The sequence below is a fragment of the Mirounga leonina genome, unplaced genomic scaffold (assembly GCF_011800145.1).
Source record: "Mirounga leonina isolate KUSES-001 unplaced genomic scaffold, KU_Mleo_1.0 Mir_168, whole genome shotgun sequence".
NCBI lineage: Eukaryota > Metazoa > Chordata > Mammalia > Carnivora > Phocidae > Mirounga > Mirounga leonina.
Window position 1 is genome coordinate 70,363,911 of NW_023270426.1, and position 22,090 is coordinate 70,386,000.

Below are 22,090 nucleotides of genomic sequence, written 5' to 3' on the forward strand. Positions count from 1 at the left end.
ACTTCCAAGTGCATCACAGTATCGTGGATACACACAAAGAAACGAAGTCAATGCTTAGAATTCACTTTTGAATTTCTCTGAATGCTACTTCCAGGATTAAGAGCAGGACATTCTTGATTTATTTTGTGTTTTCCCCTTGCAGTGTGACAGATATTCAGGTAATAATACGATGCATGCCTTTGAGTTGTCTCCCCTAAATTTAGCCTAATTCTTTCTTTATTTTTATAGCAATAATTGTTATTATTTTCTTTCCTTTGGGAAGTCCTGGGAGCCAGTCAATTGTGAGATGGCCTGACAGAGAGGACCTTGTTGAGTTGAATTATTTACTCACCATTTAAGCCACTTCATTTCTATGATCTTAATTTTTCCAAATATCAGCTTCCCACATCCTGGCCTGTAGGCACTCTAGGAAGCCTACAGTCAAAGGACAGAGCGGAACATTTAGCAAAGAATACGAAAGAGAAAATAAATCAACTTTTATTTATTTATGCTTTCAAAAGACGGGGGTATGGGACATACTATATTTTGATGCTAACCTGAGGGGCAAAAACATGAGGGGATTAATGATGTTGACATAAGTTGTATTTCCTGAATGTTACATTAGATTTTGGAGCTTTGGTTCAAAAACAAAATTATGACCTTACCACAAAGTTTTAGTGTATCTGAGGAGCATTCAGTTGAATACTATCTAATGAAAAATGTTTTTGTTTCTTCCCACAGCAGGTTGGTGATGATTTTCTGGGTCCCTTCTCTTAAGATGAGGGATTCTTTCACATTCTGGTCTCTTCTAGAGGTCGGTTCATGAAGTCTTGAACAGCCTGATGCAAAGGAAGCCACTTTTTGATGGACGCTTTCAGAGCTGTAATCCAGCTGTAGAAATAACAGTGCAGGTCATTTAAACAATTTTTAAACAAACAGGTCATTTAAAACAATTATTGGGCTGTAGGAAGATGAAATGTTAAAAAATCTTTTAAATTTATTTCCTAATTTTTTCTCTTGGTTATTTAGTTTGAAATTAATATAGCAAACCCCGATTCTTAGGTTTGGATTGAACAAAAAGGTAAAACATCAAATGTGGAATAGACAATGGTAGCAAAGAAATAAAACTATGTTGATGTAAATAATAGGATCAGAAGAAGGCACAATATTTGTAAATAGTGATTAATGGAGCTATAGGGCTTTTACAATCGTTACTAGTATTTTACTGTTTCTATTTAAATTTCAAGTTCAGTTGATCAAATGTATAGTAATCAAATATTGCTATTAGGACAAAATACTCCTTTTTACATTCTGTTAATCACAGGGAACTCTGCAGCTTAGCTCCTCTCTTTTTCTACTCCCTTCTTTTCATTTTATTGGATGATGTTTTATAAAATGTACCCATATATAATTTATTCTAAGGGTAGTTAATTTTTTTTTTTTTTTTTTTTTAAAGAATGGTTTGGGTCAGGTAAGCTCAGGTAGTGGGAGGTATAGAAAGATAACTAAGGATTCGTTCAGCACAGTGTGTCAGGAACATTAATAAGTTAATGTGCTTTGTGATTCTCTGAGAGGAGAATATGATTTGTATCATTTCTTAAACTTACTTAACTATTTTGGGGGAGTAGGGCATCTTGTGCCAGAATTGCCTGAACCACACTTTGTGAAACTCTGCTCTTATGCTTTGAAATATTTCTCTAGTGACTCAGTGTTGTTTCCTATTGATAATATCCACTCATGGATTTGGCAGTGAAATCCAACTATTCAGCCTCCACTCTTATCAGATAGGAGTTAACTTTATTTCATTGACCCCTTTTCTTTTTTTTTTTTTTTTAATTTTATTATGTTATGTTAGTCACCATACAATACATCATTAGTTTTTGATGTGGTGATCCACGATCCATTGTTTTCATAAAACACCCAGTGCTCCATGCAGTACGTGCCCTCCTTAATACCCATCACAGGGCTAACCAATCCCCTCTCCCCCCTCCCCTCTAAAACCCTGTTTGTTTCTCAGAGTCCATAGTCTCTCATGGTTCATCTCTCCCTCCAATGTCCCCGCCCCCCCTGCTTTTCTAATACGCCAACAGGAGCCTCACCTTCAAGAGAACCCTCTTGGTCCGCCACCCAGATTGTAGAGCACAAGCCCAAGGAAAGAGATCTTGGCAAAATATCTAGCAATTCTATATTCATTAACCTCCCACTCTAGCCTATCCTTAGGAATGAGAGGAGCAGACAGGGTTTACATAATGGGAGAAGGCCTGGGGAGACTCTCCCTTCCCTAAATGGTTACTTGCTGGAAATCCTGAAATTCTACTTTTAGGGTTTTATTTCTTTGGGTTAAAGCAATGTATTTGGTTCTTGTAAATACCCCTGAAAATTTTACCATGTTCTCTGTTTTAACAAATGACTGGGGATTTCTTTATTAGATCTGTTTAACCCAGACAATTGGGAGAAAGTGTCTGGATGAGGTAAGGGATGGTCATCAAGCAGGTGAGGGTAGGAATGGGAGGGTACTGGATATCTTGGGGATTGAAATTAGATGGAGAAGGATCCTCTAAATCCAAGAGAATACTTCCTCTGCCTCATGGTTTTGTCTCTGTTCATTCTATTGCTCTTCCCCCCGCCAAATCATCATAAACCCAAGAGCCCATTTGTTCATGCCAAGCTGGATAGTGAACATATTGAATTAGATAGGTAAGTTCTGTATCCTTCAGTGGCTTATAGCAAAATGAAACAACTGACCACATTCAGATGGACATATCAATAGAGTTATATGAAAGGAGGTGAGACAATGAATCTGAATTAATAACTTATAATATTTACAGATAACTGTGTTAGTGGATTTTTTATGTTGAAGTCTAGGTCAGCCACTGCCTTGGGAAGAATGGTGGATTCCTTTTCCATTGGAAAAAAGTACTCCTGGAAGAGTCATCTTCTATGCATTGAAAGAAAATAAAATCCTGGGGAATATTAACTCTAGAGACTTTGCAAAGAAAGGTAGAGAGTTAATTGAGGATGGGAGTTGAAGTTGGAAAGTAAGGATAAGGGTTTTGCTAAGAAGACTCTTTCAGGGCAGATGAAGAAGAAATATGCAGACCTTGACTTACCGTTGGTTCTCTGTCTTACTTTCTGCACAGAAATAGAAAGTCTTGAACTCTTCGGATGGGGGTTTGAGTTCAATTACTGACTGCTTGAAGCTTAGGGTCTGTTCATTCACCCTATATCCTTGTAGATACAGGCCACCTACAGAGGTGAAAGAAAAAAAAATGAGAAGAATAGGGGAAAAGTAAGATGGAGAATAGGAATCTGAAAAAGCACCAAGAAAAATTTTTATCTGCAGAAACCTCTAATCTAGGTGTCTTATTTTACAGATGAAGAAACTGAGACTTAGGAGAGTATATAATTTAAGGTCCTCCACTAATGATTAATGTCAAGACTGGTAATAGAGGTGGATTTCCTGGTTTTCATTTTTGTGGTCTTCTCACTGTATGTTCTGTATTTCGCTTTGGGTTCCTGTGGGACTAAGCTAGCTACTTTACCGGGAGGACACATTTTGAAATAAATTTCTTGGTATCAAAGAGTGACACCTGCAGTATTACATTAGAGGAAAATTAACTAATATTTGCTTGGGCAGAACCATTAAGACATCCTTCCTGAATAATGAGATTGCTAGCAGTTTCTAAAACCAACACAGATTCTCACCCTTTTTGTGCAAATGCAAAGCACATTTAAAATATGAACCCACAGGGTGATATGAGGGAGCAAACTTGAATTAAAATGAGAATAAATGACTGGTTTTAGAAGATAATTTCTTCCCCATGGTCCTTTGAATCTGTGTTAGTAGATATAGATTGCTTGGTCTGAATTTTGTTTCCATTATTTGGGGGTAGGGAGAGCATATCAGTTTGGGGGATGATGCTGAAAAATTAAAACCCTTTGTGTTTTATAGTGTCTTCATGCTCTGAGCTAACCTGAATCTCATGTAGATAGATACTCTAGGCAGCATTGCTAATATCGACGATTAGATGTTTCAACCTCTTTCTTGTTCTTGCTAACTCTTGTTCTCCCATTTCCCCCCAGGATCCACGTTAGTGCACTGACAATCATCCTATGCCAATAAGGGACTGTGAAGGGAAAATTTGGTTCCTTTGAATATGATTGACTTTTGTTTTCCTTTTGTTTATATTTGGTACCAGTGTCTGGAAGTCAATGTTTTTTCTTTTTAAGCACAAAGAGTGGCTTTCAGACTTTAAAATTTGCCTATTTTATAGAGGGGGTTTAGATGCAGTACTACATTTAAAAAATGTTTTCATTTAAAGAGTTGGTTTTAAAGCTAACTTCTAGAAAGCACTCATTTTAGAAATGGTTAGATTTTTTTCCCTTTAGTAGGCTCCAGTAAAATGGTGTTTGCCAAAATCCGAGAGTCACTGCTGTCTTTGTGCTAATGTACACACCATAAAATTCACACATTTGAAGTGTGCAATCAGTGATTCTTAGTTTATTTATGGAGTTGTGTGACCATCACCAGAATCCAATTTTAGTACATTTCCTTCACCTCAGAAAGAAACTCCTTACCCGTTATCAGTCACTCCCCATTTGCTGTCCCATCCTACCACCAGGTGATCTAACCTCCTTTCTGTCTCCGTGGATTTGCTTTTCCTGGGGCGCTTAATATAAACGGAATCATACAATATGTGGTCTTTTGTGACTGGCTTCTTATAACTAGTATGCTGTTTTCCAGGTTCATCCATGTTGCACCATGTATCAGTTCTTCATTCCCTTTTATTGACAAGTGATATTCCATTGTATGGGCATAGCACATTTTATTTATTAGTTCATGGACATTTGAGTTTTCTTCATTTTTTGGGCTCTTATGAATAATGTTATGAACATGTACAAAATTTTGCATAGTTATATATTTTGGGGTATGTACTAGAAGTGGAATAAGCAATATGCTGGATGTTTCAGGACTGTGGGCTACCTAAAGACATATCCAAGGGTTAGTTTGCTGTCTTAATTCTCTGCTCCCAACAATAGTACAAAGTTTTTATATTACTGCACTGGTTTCTGACCTCTTCCTACTTGTGAGATTTCTCTTTCTCATATGTCTGAGCAGATATGGATACCCTCTCCCGTCCCTACCCTTTTTGAGAACAAATAGAAAGTTTTGTCCAAAAAAGATGTCTGCTACAAACAGGAGAGTTTCTGACCCCTTTTCTAGCCAGTTATAGGGTAAAAATGATTGGCAGGAAAAACATCCGATTACAACCCCATTACCTCATTTGAGGTGACCTCATTGGACCAGTCTCTCTGTTATTAAGTAGCAGCAATAAATAGCAAGCTGGCACAACACTTGGACAGAGATTTCTCACAAGAACTATGTAAGCATTAAGTGTTCCATTTGTTGCAATAATGTAAAATGTATCTGAGAAGTGCACACAGACCTTGAAGTGATTTATTCAAGAACAATAGTTAATAGTCACGATTTGTTACTTTCAGCTTTTGCTGGAGAAAAATAAAAGGAAAAAAATCATCAAGTATATGGCGAACGACAAGGGGCTTCAGGCCCATGAAGAGGCATTTGACTAAAGGGCTTTTGGAATACTGATGCAGTGGCTTTTTAATATTAGCCTGCACAGGCAAGCCAGTAATGCATATTGTTTAAGTATGAGCACTTTCCTTGACAGTAAGCAGAGACTGGTGCTATTTCTACAACTCTGACAATACACATTAGAGGCATGTTTATCTAGGTGAGAGTAAAATATGAGATTCACATCTAATGTAGTTTTCGCAGAAAGTTAGGGCCATATCGCTCGCTTCTCACGTCGTGTACTTTCCCCTCATTTCCGTTATCTTTCCCGGCCTTTTCTTTGCTGTCCCTAGGATTGCCTCGCTACATCAGGTGACTGTTACAGTCAGTAAGTCATGTCCCAAACACTACAGATACCTTTAGAAGTGAGAAATATCACACGAGGTCTCCTGGATCTCACATCAAGAACATAAATCAATGGAATAAAATAAATACAAAATAAAATGAAAATAAAGCAGGAAGGCAACTGAGATGCTCTGCTCAGGGGGGTCATGTCTCTGTGAAGTGGTGACCACAGAAGCCTGAGCCTAATAACAAAGCAACTGATATAGTAGATGTAGGACAAAGATAATTGAAAGGAAAGAACCTTTTTTAAATGCCCTAAGATTCTGAACATGAAACTGCCCATTTAGCAAGCATGGATGCAAAGACAGTGTTTTGGTACTTGAGTGTTTTTCCAACCTTTTTGGCTGTGATCCAAAGATGTTAATAAATGCAGAGCTCTACATGTTTCACACAGTTAGCCCAAAAGTTTTGTGAAACACTGGGATGTACCATGATACTTTCTATGCAATTAAACTCTATTCTGTTGTATTTTTAAATACTTGTCACAACCTACTACGTTGACTGCATGACTCAGTAACAGGGAAAAAACCTGTAGTTTGATGAATAATGCTATAAATAGCAACCAACACCTGCTTCACAGGGCTGGAGAACAAGGAACCAAACAAGGGTGGGATATGCAAGAGCCAAGCAGAGCTTGGACAATATAAGTAAGGGAGGAAGTAGAGATCGGACCAGTGCACAGGTCATTCACTTAGCATCACCTAGAAGAACTGAAAATAACTACTAGAACTCTGTATAATCTTTATGAATATAAAGATTCATATCCCATGCATGTAAAAATGATTACATTAAACTGAGTATTTTATTTTTAATTAATTGATTAATTTCTTTCTTTTAGTGCCTGTAACGTTCATGGCACAGCATGGGTTCAGCCATTCTCAGTAAATTTCTCTGCTGTCTCTCCTCAGAACTCCTGGTCCTTGTGATAAATCACTGGGACTGCGTGGACTGTGGCTATGGCAGTCAGTGTGCTAATTTCCAGAGACTAGATACCCAGCACTGAGTACTACTTTAAGAAGATTAATATCTGGCAGGGAGTGCTCTCTCTAGCATTATGGCTAAGAGTTTGGGCATAGGATTTGGATAGCATTTGTTCATATTTTTTTTTAAAGATTTTATTTATTTATTTGAGAGAGAATGAGATAGAGAGAGAGAGCATGAGAGGGGGGAGGGTCAGAGGGAGAAGCAGACTCCCTGCTGAGCAAGGAGCCCGATGCGGGACTTGATCCTGGGACTCCAGGATGATGACCTGAGCCGAAGGCAGTCGCTTAACCAACTGAGCCACCCAGGCGCCCCAGCATTTGTTCATATTTTGTCACTTAACAGCAGCCGGGGGGGGGGGGAGGGGACCACATCAGTGTGTTGGTTAAGTTCTTTAAGCCTTTGCTTCTCACTTATACTGGGGCAATAACAGTGGATGTTTTGCCAATATTAGTTTTAGATAATGAACATAAAGTGCTTATCTAAGTCCTGGACACATAGGAAGAATTCAGTGACACATGTTAACTTTCCCCCTCCAATACACACCGAGCAGTATGCCTCCATTCTAGTTTGGGTTTCATTGTTCCAGATCATTGGCTACAGGCCTCAGGTCGTGATACAAGTTAAGATGTACAAGAAGATTGAGAAGGACTCTTAGAAAAAGGATGTAGACCTCAATTCACAGTTCCAATCTGGGGAAGGGGAAAGCCCTCCAGAAGAGCTCCTGCACAGCCTCCTTCATGCTAGAGAAGACTGAGCTGCTGGTTAACCCTCGGAGAGCTTCCATCCGGACCCAGCAGCTGTCAGGGTGAGAGTGAGGAGGCGGCGGCAGGAAAGTGCATTTTCTGGAAGAAGGTGCATGCTCAGGCAAGTGGTATTTTTTATTCAAGAAAGAGTAGAGTCATGTAAAATCAAAGGCCTCTATTTTAGAACGTGGCCTAGATATAACATTTTCTTTTGGAATTTCAATAAGAAAATGTTCTTTTAATCCATATTTGAGATAATTTAAGCTAGAAATTGAGGACCTGTGGACATAGGAATATTTAAGATGTACAGCTGGGTAAGATTGGATGGGTTTGGATTAAATATTTTTATTAGTCACAAAATGATATATTTTCAAGAGAGGAATTTAAAAATAGATAGAAATTAGATAACTTCTTAGGGCTAGAAAGAGTGTGGTATGGCAGAAGGGCTAGGCATCCGGTGGCCTGAGTTCTGGTTTTGCCTTTGAACTGACTTTCTAATCTTCTAACCTTTCTCTACTATTAAGTGAGGGGAAGAGAAACTACTCACACTTCATGGGAATAATGGCCATTCGGGGTGACTTGATCATTCATTCATTCATTCATTAAAAATACATAATATAGAATCATCTTTGGAGCATATAGTCCCTTAGAAGAGATAAGATGGCTATCTAGAGGTAAAAGGCAAAAGATTTATGCGATCTGAAGAGAAACCAGAGTATGGCTATCTAGAGGTAATGTACAAGGTAGAGGGTGATAAGTGTCACAAGATGGGTAAGTGTGGAAGTCCAGAGAGGGGAGATGCTTTGTCTAGGACCATCTATCTGGGATTGCTTTATAGCAGACATGGCTGATGACTGAATAAGCATTTGAAGGTCAGGTAGAATCTGGACAACTAGTGTTGAGAAATCAGTAGGTATAGACTGTTCCAGGGGAAGGAACTAGAACAAGCAAATACATGGTGTCAGAAAAATGCTCAATGTGAGGTGTGTTAAGGAGATAGAACATGACCGTGTTGGGTTAGAGTGCAAGGCACTTTAACACAAGGAATGGAAAAGAAAACCAGAGAAAAGGGTTTTGGGATGAAGTATAAAACTCTAGAGTGCTCTAGAGAAAACAAAGAACAATGGAAGATTCTGGAAAGATGTGTGAAATGATAGGAACTGAATATGAAGAAGACTTCCATTTTTTTTCCTCCTTGCCTATTTTTTTCTTTTTCTTGGTGTAACTTAGGTTACCTGGATTCAAATTCTGTCTTCACCATTTACTAGCCAGGGGAACATGAGCAGATGATATAACCTTGCTAAGCATCAGTTTCCCAAGTGGTAGGTGGGAAAATAACCTATCTCATAGGAATGCTATTGAAATTAAATGAAATGATAAGTAAAAACATTTAACAGAGTGACCAGTACAAAAGCTGCACTTACTAAATGGTAACTCTGCTTTTGTTGTCATTATTTTTAGGCCATTTATTAGTAGCCCTTTTCCAGAGGGCCTCCTCTGACCTTTCAAAATAAGGGAAGCCACCTAGTGGCTGTCATTACTGTTTTAAACTTGGAGTCAGTAGCAATCTCCGGGCCTCAGTAGTTTGGAAGCACTTTGTTAGTATTTCAGTTTGGAGTAATCTGAGTATTCAATCCTAAACATTTCCTTTCTATCTCTGGAAACAGTCTCTTAAAAAATGAGCTCCATTGATTTGGTAATTAAAATGATTCAGACTTTTGCAGTGATACTTATTTTATTTATTTATTCATTTGTTTATTTATTTATTTTAGAGAGAAAGAAAGAGAGACCCTGTGCGTGGGGGAGGGGCAGAGGCAGAGGAAGGGAGAGAATCTTAAGTAGACTCTGCCCTGAGCACAGAGCCTGACTCAGGGCTCGATCCCATGACCCTGAGATAACAACCTGAGCCAAAACCAAGAGCTGGACCCTCAACTGACTGTGCTACCCAGGCACCCATGCAGTGATATTTTATAATAAAAGTCCCAGTCCATGACTGCTTTGGAGGTTTGTTTTGTTTACTTTCCTTCCCATGCTGGTATCAGGTACTTAAAACTATGGATTTGGAGTTGAATAGGAACAGCCTGTTCTCTAAGTGCTTAGAGATGCTGGCTCTCTCTTAACAGTTGAATAATATTTTGGGTTATGTTGTAACGCTCTCAAATAGGTGAATAAGTGAAAGAGAATCATTGTATTGTTCATCCTGAGTGATAAGAAATGGAACATAGTGTGACATTCGCCTTGTGCTTCTTTTGTTCTTTCCAAGGAGGCTGAAATGGTCACCAGATACTTCCTTCCCATTTGGCATGACTGTCTAGCTTAATTAAACATAGGCATTAATGCTAAAAAAGAAAAAAATCAAATGACTGAGATTCCAGGATATTTACTACTACTAACTATTTAAGGATTATTCCTTTGGTGAAAAAAAAATCCAACTGCAAATAAAATGCCAGTAATCTCTTTTGTCAAAAAATTACAAGAAGGCCAGGGGTGCCTGGCTGGCTCAGTTGGTAGAGCATGTGACTCTTGATCTCGGGGCCGTGAGTTCAAGCCTCACGTTGGGTGTAGAGATACTTAAAAATAAAATCTTAAAAAAAAAATTACAAGAAGGATAAATGATCTTTCTTGTCAAAATCAGGCACAATTATTTTATTATTAAATTATATTGTTTACATACCCATTTTGTACATATAGCTTTTAAAATATATAATTTAATAAATGTATAAGATGTATACATTTTGTATAGAGAGAGCTTTATATGTAGAGCTTAAGTCACCCTAACAGCAGTGACCTCATATAATCTTCCTATAGTCCCGTAAAATAGATAGCTGTTTTCATTTTACAAATGAGGAAAGTAAGTTCTAGGAGTTAAGTAACTTGCCCAAGAAAAATTGACAGTTAATATTCTTTTTGTTACTCACTTGTCCAACATTAGGAATACTCTGAGAAAAGAGAGTTACTACCCAGAAAGATATTGGCGTTGATTCTGAATGTCATCAGTGCCCATAAGAATGAAGGAGTTTATTTTTGGGCGTTAAATCTGCAGGATCGGAGTTAGCTTGGCTGTGTTTAGATCAAAGCTTCATTGCTTACTACTTGTGATCTTGTCGAGTTAAGTAGGCTTTCCAGCTAGTTTTCTTATATATAAAAGGAGAATACTAATAGTATCTCTTCATTGGAGGATAAATGAACTAATTTAGGCAAAGCACACAGTACAAGGCTTGGTAGAAAGGTCCATAAAGCTAGGATGTCACTACAACTGTTATTGTAATGAGTATTATTTCAAGTGAAAGTTGAGTCCATACCTGAGGCCTGAGTAGAGCGAATGCCAGCGTAGAAGTACAAGCAGCCATCCTTCAGAATGCAGTAGCGCTGGACCCACACATCTGTGCTTCTGTCCAGTTGGTGCAAAAGGCCCAGGCACTCCGGGTTCTTGATAGCCAGGGGTGGGAGGCTTCTGTTGTGCAGAGTAACGTCTTCCCAGACATGGGTCTGCAGGTGTAGCACAAAGGGATCATCTGAGTGGCCATCCTGTGCCTTTGGTCATTGACTCCCAGAGCCAATGATACCAGCACAAAGGCTGTTTGACTTCAGAGAAGGCACTGCCCCAAGTGATTCTATTGCTTAAGTCAGTCTAATACTTGAGCAACTAGCCAGAAAACCTGAATTTATTCTGTGGCTGTAGAGAACTTCTTCCTTTCCATGTCCATAGACGTCCTTTCTCTTTGCTTTATATTCGAGTGTGAGGAAACCAAAAGAATATCAGTGGTATATAGAAAGAAAGTGGAAATGGGCACCTCAGCAAAGACTATGTCTAATGGCCTTGTCCACAAATGCTGGTCCCCGTGTGCTGTGTCACTGACCATTGGGAGTGTCCTCCTAGCCCTGTCCCTGTTCTGGCATGTCTACTGTGTCTAATAACAGCCCGTGGTTCATGCTTCACTTTAGAACTCCCATTTGTGCCAAGGTCCAAGTTCAGTGCCCCAGGCCAGATTTGGCCCTAGGCTCTCATGGTCAGGGATGTGGAAGGCCATGATAAATCAAGATCTTCTGGGAGGCAGCCCTCTGTCCACAGGCCTGAGAGGCAGGCTTTCCCCTGTAACTTGACCTGAGGCATGGGACAGAGTGCTTCATCTCTTTATCATAATGACCTGCCAGGTGCTGGCCAGGCCTTCTTTATTTGGTTTCATTTTTGCTCTTTAGTTTTAACAGGGCAGTGTGGAAGATTTCAGGAAGCAGAGCTGACTGTATTCTTTGCTGTGAAGTGGAAACCTGCTGGGAGTTTGGGTGTTCCTTTTTCATTCTGCTATAGACACTCGGAGTGCATTAGCAGAATAGATCCCTCTTAAAAATATCAGGCTCATTAGGATGACGCATTGGAGAGATGGATGAGTGTATCGAGCATTGTGTTCCAGGTAAAATGAAACACAAGTCCTGCTGTTTGTCATGTGATGATGCCAGTGATTGTTCAGAAAGGACAGTTATAGGACACAGGGCAGTACATGTAAGCTCAAACAATCCAGATTTTCCTGAATGTATAAGAGCCAGAATACGTAGAGAAGATAATGGATTGTAAATACCTTTGCCTGTGAGGAGATGAGCATATTTAAAGGAAATCTATAACCTTATTAGAAATCTTGTACATAGCATAAAAATGAAATAATTGGGTATTAAAGCAATTCCCCCCCACCCCAGCCAGGTGATAGCATTAGCTCAGAAAGGGGGGTATCAAATGTCTTAAGGGCTAAAGTGATGACTCACCTGTTGATGTTATGAAGTTATCTATCACTTTATAGGTCAAGCCTAAATTAAAAAGTATATTGCTTCAAGACTGGGAGTTGTGAACAGGTAGGAACAGTGAAAGGTGAGCTAGTATGTATCCAAAACAAGGATATGAACATAAACCACTGCATTTCTGAACATAAGACATTCATTTTCTAATAAGCTGCTCAGCCAACAGCACTATGCCAAGACATCCCTGAGATCTTGTACTTAGGGACTGGAAAGAAAACAGAAGCAGTAGTTTAACCTCCTGGACTGCTCTGTGCAAAACGGAAATCCCACCCCAATTTGTGACTGCCCAGCGAGTTCACTGAGAGAAATGTCACACAAATCCGTGAAAATAAAAAGAACAGCAGGAATGCAAGTTCCGTCATAGAATCTGAATAGAAAACCCTGTTAACTTAAAATCCTCTTTCCCAGCTTTTAGAGATCTGAGAAGTCCCAGGGTGAACTGCATGACATCTGACTTGATCCTTTCCCCCTCTGAGAGAAAAGCAGAATGGAGACAGAGATGAATATCACGGACACCTTACCTGGCGAACAGGATGGGTTGCTTTGTCCATTGCCTCGAGCCACCTGAAAGACAGTCAGATGAGAGGCACTCTCCTTTGGGGGCTGGATAAAGTATCGTTTGGAGGGGCTTGCTGTTCTCCCTGGAAACCCATCTTCCAGACAGAACAGTCCTGAGGCTCGGAGATATTTCACTGCTTGAAGATCATGGTTGAAAGGCCACACGTTCTTACAAAATTGGCATTATTAGAGGGCAAAATCCCACCCCCAGCAGGCATATTTAAAATAAATTATTGTTATCCTTCTCCTTTACTATAGTTTAATTAGTGCCTAAGAGAAAATTCATTCATTCTTTATTTTACCGAGGTACGTGAATTTATTACCACCGGCAGGGCTAATAACAATTGGTGTTAATAACTGGAATGCACAGGCTATTACAATATGGAAAGACTGGCCAAAAGTCACTGTCCTGAGCTCCCTCCCCAAGTGTTCCTTGAACAGAGCTCCCTCCCCAAGTGTTCCTTGAACAGAGCTCCCTCCCCAAGTGTTTCTTGGACAGGCCACCTTTAGTGCATCATTAGTGCCCCTAATTGAGGACTGTATTTTCTTAGTCTTGTCTCCTTAGCCAAGTACCAGCCTATCCACCCCACCTCATTTGCCAATCTTTTTCAATTTTCTTTTAAACTCTGTAACTTTCAATCAAACCCTACTGCTTGCTCTCTTCCCCAAAGTTTGATTTATTCCGTCTGCCCTCGCTGGTTACATTTCTTCTTTTGCAGGCTTGTCTGATACTCTGCCAACCCCTTCATCAACTCCTCCTTCATCCCTAACTCGAGAGATCCTCACTCCCTACCCATAATTCCTAGGCCATTTTGTCTTCTCCGATAGCACTTCTCAATTTCTATTTCGCATTATAAATATTCAACTAAATGCCCTGTCTTCTTGGTTCAGAGCTTGTTTGAAGGCAAGAATTAGGATTTAAACATACTAATAGTCTGTGGAGAACTTAAAACGGTGTCTTGGACACATTAGCTAACCAACAAATACTTTGTCCATGAATTAAATACAATCAAGTTACTATTATCATATTTCCCTATCTGTCCTTTAAAGCAGCATACATTTGAATAAATAATGTTCCAAAAATAGGAAAAGTATATTTTTTGCCTAAGAGGTTTCAGACCTAGGCCTCTCTTTAAAATTCGAGCTGAATCTAAATCCTCTTTTTTTTTTTTAAAGATTTTATTTATTTATTCATGAGAGACAGAGAGAGAGAGGCAGAGGGAGAAGCAGGCTCCCAAGGAGCAGGGAGCCCGATGCGCAACTCGATCCCAGGACCCTGAGATCATGACCTGAGCCAAAGGCAGACGCTTAACCATCTGAGCCACCCAGGCGCCCCGAGTCTAAATCCTCTTAAAGAGACATGCCATTGACACCAAACACTGTTGACCTCTTACCTTTTTGTCATTCTTCCTTACTCCATCCTACCTTCACCCTAAATCAGCAACACTTACACTGAAATTTTCACTTTGGCTCACTGAATTGACCAATGATCTCCATTCCCTTGGGGTGATACACTGAGTAATGATCATAAGCCACTAAATGCTTAGAGTTTGTAGACTACCCTCTTAGAAAGCCTGCATGCTTCTACCCCTCCAGTTGGGTTGTATGCTTAAAAATGTCTTTCATTCAAAACTACATTATTATTATTTATTTTGCTCATCCCCCTGTAGTGTGCTAAATTGCAACCCTACTGCGTTATGTTTATACTTGGGACTATCCATCCGATTAGCCTAAAATATATAAATCTGATAACTTTGGGAAGCTAGATATGAACCGTGACAGTACTAAGCTTTTTTAGAAAATGTGGAGATCTAAAGTAAATGAGTTAGGAGAAGATGTTTCTGTTCTTTAGAAATTGTTAGAAAAAAATTGGGGGAATAATGAAGAACCAAACTTCTCATTCTTCAGAAAAAGTTGACTGACTCACGCTGTGAATTTGCTGTTCCCTCCTCTACTTCCAATCCCCCGAATCTATAAGACTGCTATTGAAGAAGCATTCCTCCACCCAGTTGAAACTCGTAAGATCAAAAATTCATGAATTACCTTTTCATTTCTTGGTTTGAGGTTGCACAGAAGCAGAACGTTCTATTTCCAGACTGAGGCACACAGTTAAACACAAATGGTTTTCCCAAACTGCTATCAGTTCCAACTTCTGCACCTTCTAATTTTATTATTTCCAGAGGCGGGCATTTTCCTTCATCCTGTAATTGATAAGTCAGAGGTTCAGCATGAGCACTGCAACGAGGCAGGTAAGGAGAAAGTGAGTGAGGGAAGGAGGACTAAGGTTATTTTTTTGAATTGACTGTGTGTTCTGAAATGAAAATATAACCCAAATGAGCTTTTGCTGATTATGTTCTCCGTAATATATTCCACGGAACTCCAAATTTCTAGCTATGATATTTTTCCACATCCCTTTTGAATAGCCTCTAATAATATGAATTTTATTTATGCCACCTTGGGAAAGTATAATTAATTATTAACGCCATTTTTCCCATGAGAAAAAAACAACATTAAAAGAAACTTATTTTACAAAATATATGTGGTTGATAGTGACCTGAGATCTCTAGTTAGTGTTTACAATGAGCATGCTTATCGTGGCAGGCCCTCTTCTAAATTGTGCATATCTATTAATTGGTTTTTCTTGGCAAATGCTCATGAGGTAGTTGCTTTTAAGTTCTGTTTCTGTCTATGTAACCATGGGATACATCACTGAAACTCAGTTTCTTCCTCTGGAAAATGGGGATAACATTGGCTTCCTATTTTATAGAATAGTCATAAAAAATAAAAAAGAGCCCAAGGAAATGTTTTATAAACTAAAGTGCCATACAACTCTGAGATATTATTTTTAGTCGAAGAATATTCTTACATCCATCTACCCATAAGTGGCAAGAAAATATCATTTTCTCAGGAGGATTGCAAAATCGTCTCTATTTTATAGATCGGGAAACTGCAGCACAGAAAGAATAAAGAACACTTCTCTTTAAATGACAGTATTTTAAAATACCATCTATGTATGCAAGACTAAAATAATTTTACAGGTAAATATTTTGTTACATTTATTTTACAATCACCTCTCAAAACATCCTGTCCATTATTCATGTCTTTTCTAAAAACAGCTATATTGAGGTTTAACTCATATACCATGAAGTCACTAACTGTATGGGTACAAATCAGTGATTGTTTTAGTCCGTGTACAGAGTTGTGAATCCATTGCCACCATCTAGTTTTAGAACTTTCCCATCAACCTCCAAATTTTCTTTGAGCCCATTTGTAATCAATTGTCACCCTTGCTCCTCCAAGCACAGGCAATCACACATCTGTTTTCTGTTCCTATTAATTTGCCATTTCCGGACACTTCATATAAGTAGCATCATACACTCTGGTCTTTGTGATTAGCTTCTTTTACTTAAGGTAATATTTTCAAATTTCATCCATGTTGTAGCACTTACTAGTTCTTCATTCCTTTTGATTTTTTAGCTATATTCTGTTATATGGATATGCATCATTTAGTTCATCCATTTACAAGACAATGGAGATTTTTCCTTCAATTTTGGTCTATTCTGAATAATGCTACTATAAACATTTGTGCATAGGTCTTCATCTGGGCACATGTTTTCATTCTCTTTGGTAGATTACTAAGAGTGAAATCGCTGGGCCATATGGTAAGTTTAACTTTACAAGAAACTGCCAAACCGTTTTCCAAAGTAGCTATACCATTTTACATTCCCACCAGTAGTGTCTGAGTGTTCTAGATTCTCTACACCCTCACCAACGCTCTATAGTGCTTGTCTTGTTGATAAAGCTGCTGTCCTACTAGGCATTTAGTAGAATCTCCTGGTGATTTTAAATTGCATATTTCTGATGCCTGATGGTGTGGAACATCATCCTGACCAGAGCTTCTTAAACAATTTTAGGTAATGACTTTCTTTGAGATGCAGATGAAAACTATGGACCCTCTTGCCCCACCCCCAATACATGCATGTGTGCATATACACATGTGTGCACATAAACACGTGGGTGTAAATACATGTGTGTACATGAATGCACATGTGTGGGCACATGTGAATACATATGTGTATATGTGTGCATGTAAATGCATATGCAAAAATTTTCTTGCCACTTATGGGTAGATGGATGTAAGAATATTCTTCGACTAAAAATAATATCTCAGAGTTGTATGGCACTTTAGTTTATAAAACATTTCCTTGGGCTCTTTTTTATTTTTTATGACTATTCTATAAAATAGGAAGCCAATGTTATCCCCATTTTCCAGAGGAAGAAACTGAGTTTCAGTGATGTATCCCATGGTAACATAGACAGAAACAGAACTTAAACACTGGTCTTCTCGCTCTGTCTTCTACACTATTTCTCCCATGTGTTTGGCTTCTTGGGCCATGGAAATTTGGGAGACTGCTGGATCTTAGCATCAGCACTTGAAGGCTGTAGTATTCAACATTTTAGGAGACAGAGTGTCTCCTGAAGCCATCAACTTTTCTGGAATAGAGACAGAGATGCAGAATTTTGATCTGTTTTAGTAAATATAAGAAAAGTAGCACATTTTGTAATAATTGTACATGGTCAATACTATGACATTAGAAACCAGAAGAATATATTTTCATTTGCTTTAATAAGGATAAAGTCTTTACATGCCTATAAATAATGGCTATTTATTTATATCATTTTCTCAGGAGGATTGCAAACTACAAAAAGAAATGGGGAAACATAAAGCTGAGAATTTTATTCTCTTGAGAAGTGAGCGATGTGCTCATTTACTAAGAGCAAACGTTCACTGGGTTTGCTTTCCTTTGGGCCCATTATATAGATAAGATGATATGTTGGTCTCTCAGTATTAGTACCATTAGGTTACTCAAGAGTTACCATGTTCTCCACGTCCTTTGCTGTAGGAGAATGTAAAGGACTACCCTTGTATGGCATGTGACACACAACAAAGAACAGTACCTAAAGTCACTTATGAGGCTCTTTTTCCTCTGCTCAAGTATCAGCTTTGTGAGAAGAATGAATGATTGATGAATGGACTAGATTTAAAAAAATGAATGCTACTGTCTCTTACATGGCCTCTATCATGGCCCAGATTCCATTTGACTAATCTCAGTGGCTGCCTCATTGCCCGTGACTATGAGCCTGCTGTGGCCCTGGGAGCAGCTACAATAAGACCATAGACACAGAGCCTGTGTAGTGGGTGTGGGGACTCTTGCAGCTGTGCTTATTCGTCTTACTCTTTTCTCTCAGTTTCACCATCCAAGAACCTTTAAACTCCACTCTTATGGAGATACAGGGTTTGGAAAATGTTCTCATTTTAGTCTGATCCTAACAGTGCTTGGTCTGTCGTTCCATACTCCCTGATCAAATGTTTTTTTGGGATAAAAACCAACTAGAACCCCATTTTGTCTTACTGCCATGCCCTTGGGATCATCATCTCTTCCCTTAAGCAAAACTCAATCCTCAGTTTAATTCTTAAATGGGTTCTGTTTGACTCCTTCCCTCTGGCTCTGGCAAAAGTCTCACTTACGTCAGTATTGAAAACAATAAAGATTTCTTTAAGACCCGTTTCCCCACAACTTTATATTCTCCTTTTCAAGGCATGGAAAGGCTCTAGCTTCATTTTTCTCTTCCTGAGCCAAAACAGAGATCCAGCTGCTTCGTGTGTGCAAGATTGAGTAAAATAGAAGAGATGCTGAATAGAACAATACCAAGGTGGGGGGGGAGGGTGCGCCTGGGTGGCTCAGTCCTTAAGCGTCTGCCTTCGGCTCAGGTCATGATCCCAGAGTTCTGGGATCGAGCCCTGCATCAGGCTCCCTGCTCAGCGGGAAGCCTGCTTCTCCCTCTGCCTCTCCCCCTGCTTGTGTTCCCTCTCTCGCTGTGTCTCTCTCTGTCAAATAAATAAAAAAATCTTTAAAAAAATTATTAAAAAAGAAAAGAACAATGCAATGGAATTGTTTAGTGAGGTCCAGAAGCTATCGACTGGGAAAAAAGGAACTTGGGCCTTGGTGGCCTTGGATACTGTTGACATTGCCTATCGTGGAAATAAGACTTCTATGGAAATAATCCCGAAGGTCAGACTGCTTAGAAAAGGGAAATAGTAATTAATAATAATGACAAAACCCAACCCAGAGTGAATCTATTTCTAAATTAAATTATTTCTATAAAAAATACAGACAAGGACATTTGTATCTGTCTGCAACTTGGGCTCTCTAGTAAAATACAATTACCTACAGAGGTTTTTAGTTATTTGCTTTGGCCCAAATTTTGGTTTCAGCTTGGTAGAAATATTTTGTGGTTGTGCCTCTTTGTCTAAGGAGAGAGAAAATGTGGGGACACTATACCAGCATATTTCACTTTATCTGAAGGTGCAGCCATGAAAATCTACAAACTCAGAAGGAGGAGAAAGGCATCTTTAGCCATGAAAAAGAGCTAATTCTCAGTGGGGAAAACAGAGCCAAAATATATTTAGAGGGAAAGAAAGCATGTCCTAAAGCAGAACAGCACATGAAAGGTACATAAAATATACATCTAGAGAGCTATATTTAAGGCTAGCAGATTGAAGCAGAATTGAAGAGTGTCTCTCAGAGCCTCAGTAATGATGACCAGAGCCTTTTATCTGTAGGCAACAGTTTGGAGGCATCCCCTCCTCACTGGTGTCTGAAAACCATCACTCTCGGATAGCTGTGAGCCTCTGTCCATGTCATAGCTGATTGGATCCAGAGCGTAGCAAAGCCTGCCAAGGTAAGAAGGAGAGGCACAAGGGGGCTTTCACTGTAGTGACATTTGCTATCTTGGTCCTTGATTAAATGGAAGTCTTGACCCTAGGGGCTATACTCCCCTCACGACACCACTCAACATTATTACATACATGTATGTATTTGTTTATTTATACTTTCCTTTTTTTCCCTCCAAGTAGGCAAGAAAGCATGGATGAAGAACAGAGGACAGAAGGTGAAGAGAGCATGCAAGTCAAACTCTTGTTTGTGGGTGGTACTGAGTTCCCTGTCAACGCTTTGTGAATTTAACATTTCTCGTTTCACTTTTATCAAGAAATTGAGATGATGACAATTTTCTTCCCCGCGGTTGCAGCAACTCTTGTCCGGCTAGAAGTATGGTTACTGCTCTTTCCCTCCTTTTATAGTGCCTGGCTGCCACCAGCAGCAGCAGAGGTAGCTGGCTGCAAACTCGGGATTTTGTGCTTTTCTTTTCAGTTCGCCTGGAGTGGGGAACCATGCTTTAGGAATGATAAAAACATGCTGGCAGCATCGTGTTGTTTCCTGGCACCAGGGAGATTCCTGGCTCCAGGAGGCACAGGCGGCTTTGGGGGCTGGAGGAGTTGATGTGCACGCAGACCTACGAGTCACGCTCCTCCCAGACAGACAGGCTTCCTGCGGAGAAGTTAGTGAGGTGGAGGGGTGGCAGTGATATTGGAGTCCCAGCTGCCCAGGCTTCACAGCTTTGGAGAGATGCTTCTGGCCTCGAGCACATGTCCCATTTGTCACCATTTTCCTTGGCTCCTAAACTGTCCTTGAGAGCATAGCAACTACCACCCAGTCAAAACAGCAAGACTGGGAAGAAGTTAATCTGAGTTATCCGCGTGACCTTTCCAAAGTTGTCAAGAAGTTACCAGGTGAACTGTAAAACCAAGATAGTCTACATCTTAGGCTCTGCCACTGAATGTTTGTCCTACAAGCTTTCCCTCTGACTGTGGTGTATTTTTGGTTTGGAGGTGGATTCTAGAGCCAGACAAGCTGGGTTTGAAGGCTCACGTCTGTGGCCTTGGGCAACTTACTTAAAACTCTGTGCTTCAGTTTCCTTATGAAACAAGATTTAGTTAATACATAGGTAAACCGTTCAGAACACTACCAGGCATTTCATAAGTGATGTATAAATGTTAACTTTCATTACTTTTATTTATTTATTTTTTGTTAACTTTCATGATTATATAGAAATTTGATGAAAGTGGGGAGTAGGAACTGGAAAACTTGTTAACCAAGATTCCTTTCTTTTTTAATTTATTGATTTACTTTTTAAAAAGATTTTATTTATTTGAGAGAGAGAGCATGAGCAGGAGTGGGGGGAGTTTGGAGGGGCAGAGGGAGAAGGAGAAGCAGACTCCCTGCTGGGCAGGGCGCCCGATGTGGGGCTCGATCCCAGAACCCTGAGATCATGACCTGAGCCGAAGGCAGACGCTTAACCATCTGAGCCATCCAGGCTCCTCCCAGCATCTGCCTTTGTAAGAATAAGGCGAGATCATCTATGTAAAGTGCACATAACAATGAGGTTTCTTCCTTCCCACATCTGGGCTCCATTTTCAGTTGAAGTGCAAAGGAATCGTCGCTACAATATCCCTAGGACTCTGGACTCTGTAAGAGGAAAGTTCTGCTCCAGAACCAGCAGTGGTTGTCACTGAAAGGAGGGCTGGGTTGGGCTTGGCTGGGCTGGGCTGGGGCACAGGTGGGGATGGGGATGAGGATGGAGCAGAGGAAGAAGGCAGAGGGGAGAAGGGGAGGGAGTCTGGGTGATGTCACTGTCTTATCTTGGAAAGGAGTTGTGATGATCTCAGTCGCTGGCTCCGGTGCCTGGATTCCTGTTAATCTGCCCCTTACTCAGAGATTCGGAGGATTCAGTATTTGCTTCTGGTTATACTTAGACCTAGAATCTCCCACAGCCCACAGATAGAGGCTGTCTGTTGCATGAGCCAGGCACTTACTAATGGCTCTGCCTTCCTCTGTGATCATGTCTTGAGGCAGCTGCCTTTTGGCCCAGTCATGCCTGGATTAACATCCCGGCTTTAATGAATTTCTTTCTCCTTACTACCCTCTCTCTCTCTCCCTTCCTTCCTCCAGTGCTTACTGACTGTACCTTCTGCCAGACTTCGTTCTAGGCACAAAGACCCACCATGGACTTTATTAGCCTTAGACTGATTTGCTGGTCTTCAGCCAGTCTCATTCTTGACAACAATTCCTAGGCCCCTTTTCTGGCCATGTTCTTAGGTCCCAGGATTCCCAAACCCAACGTGCCCATTGTTACTCATGGTTTTTTGCCTGCCTCATTCTGCCCTATTCTGACTCTCATTATGAAAGGGGTTACC

General features: G+C 39.9%; 1 protein-coding gene across 1 annotated transcript; it reads right to left on the minus strand.

The window, feature by feature from the left end:
* Positions 1 to 453: 453 nt before the first annotated feature.
* LOC118017062 (src kinase-associated phosphoprotein 2-B-like) lies at positions 454 to 15,143 on the minus strand. Its single transcript, XM_035015006.1, has 5 exons — positions 15,037 to 15,143; positions 12,957 to 12,999; positions 10,947 to 11,133; positions 3,090 to 3,225; positions 454 to 870 (listed from the first exon to the last, which is right to left on the minus strand). Exons 1-5 carry the CDS (start codon positions 15,042 to 15,044, stop codon positions 771 to 773), a joined length of 474 nt encoding a protein of 157 aa, XP_034870897.1. The 5' UTR covers positions 15,045 to 15,143; the 3' UTR covers positions 454 to 770.
* Positions 15,144 to 22,090: the final 6,947 nt, after the last annotated feature.